This window comes from Protopterus annectens, chromosome 10.part0, assembly GCF_019279795.1.
Source record: "Protopterus annectens isolate FY-2018-M chromosome 10.part0, PAN1.0, whole genome shotgun sequence".
Classification (NCBI taxonomy): Eukaryota; Metazoa; Chordata; order Ceratodontiformes; family Protopteridae; genus Protopterus; species Protopterus annectens.
This window is the reverse complement of record NC_056744.1, coordinates 493,434,646-493,435,721: the sequence shown is the minus strand read 5'-3', so window position 1 is coordinate 493,435,721 and position 1,076 is coordinate 493,434,646. Positions and strand designations below refer to the sequence as shown.

The following is a 1,076-nucleotide window of genomic DNA, read 5'->3' as shown; positions in this document are numbered from 1 at the left end:
TAACTTTTTTAGTGGTCAGAGCAGTCCTAATGCTCCTTATAATGATTCAAATGAGGAAGTTGGAAATGTTTTATCTCGCAATATTAACGAGTTTGACATTAAGTTGTATAAATGCAGAAAGTAGCAGCTCGAGGTTTCATACTTAGAGGAATGTATTCGCAATAAGATCATACCAAAAGGTTTACGCCAGTGGCAATATCCAGCTGGCTTAATCAATAATTCACCCTTTCATAGCGAACTTATTGCACTCTTCGACCAACAGGGGCACAAATTTCTTCTAGCTCTTATTAATTTTTATACCAAAGATATTACTGCTCTTAAAGCTGAGTTGGAAGTGCTTGAACATGGTATTAAATCTGACAAAGATTTTCCAAGATATAAATACGAATATTGTAGAATATACACTAGTATAGAGGCAACTATGAACAAACTTCATGTTACTAAGAAGAAGAAAATAGCTAGGGATATCAATGATTATGCAAATAATCAAGCATACCCTAAGCCTCCACCTAGTGTTCAAACAAGCATTAATGATAATTGCAATAATCAAGAGGGGAACAATCTTGTTAATAATTCCAACTCTCTACATATCAATGGTAACATCTCAAATGAGCAAGGTCAACCCCTAAGAAGAAGCCCAAGGTTCATTAATAATAACAATAACAGTAACAATGGAGGTAACAACAACTTCAGTAATGATAGACAAAATCAGTCTTTTGATAACAATGAAGGTGTAGATGTTCAGAACCAACAGGATTTTCGGCCATTTATCAATGGCCGGTGGAACAAACGTCAGTCAACTTATCAGCAGAATTCAACAAGGAACTGGAGAAGAACACGCAGGAGATAGTCCCTAGTCAAGATTTTGGCATCAAACCTCATCTGCATAATAGCAAAGAAGGTGATTTTACTATATATAATTATACAGCTCTGGACATTCAACAGGACATGGTAGATTTTCTATCAAAGGATTTAACTTTTGTCCCTGGTAAAAATATGGACATTGTTAAAATGATTATTGATTTGAAACTTTTTGTCCAGAAGCTTAATCTCAATTTGTTAATAGGGAATAATTC

General features: G+C 34.6%; 1 protein-coding gene across 1 annotated transcript; it reads left to right on the top strand.

Moving 5' to 3' along the window:
• Positions 1-421: 421 nt before the first annotated feature.
• LOC122814175 (myb-like protein D) lies at positions 422-850 on the top strand. The gene has a single exon (XM_044086786.1). It carries the CDS (start codon positions 422-424, stop codon positions 848-850), a length of 429 nt encoding a protein of 142 aa, XP_043942721.1.
• Positions 851-1,076: the final 226 nt, after the last annotated feature.

Coding starts and splice junctions, on each gene's coding strand:
- LOC122814175 (XM_044086786.1), top strand. CDS start 422: ATGAACAAACTTCATGTTACTAAGAAGAAGAAAATAGCTAGGGATATC.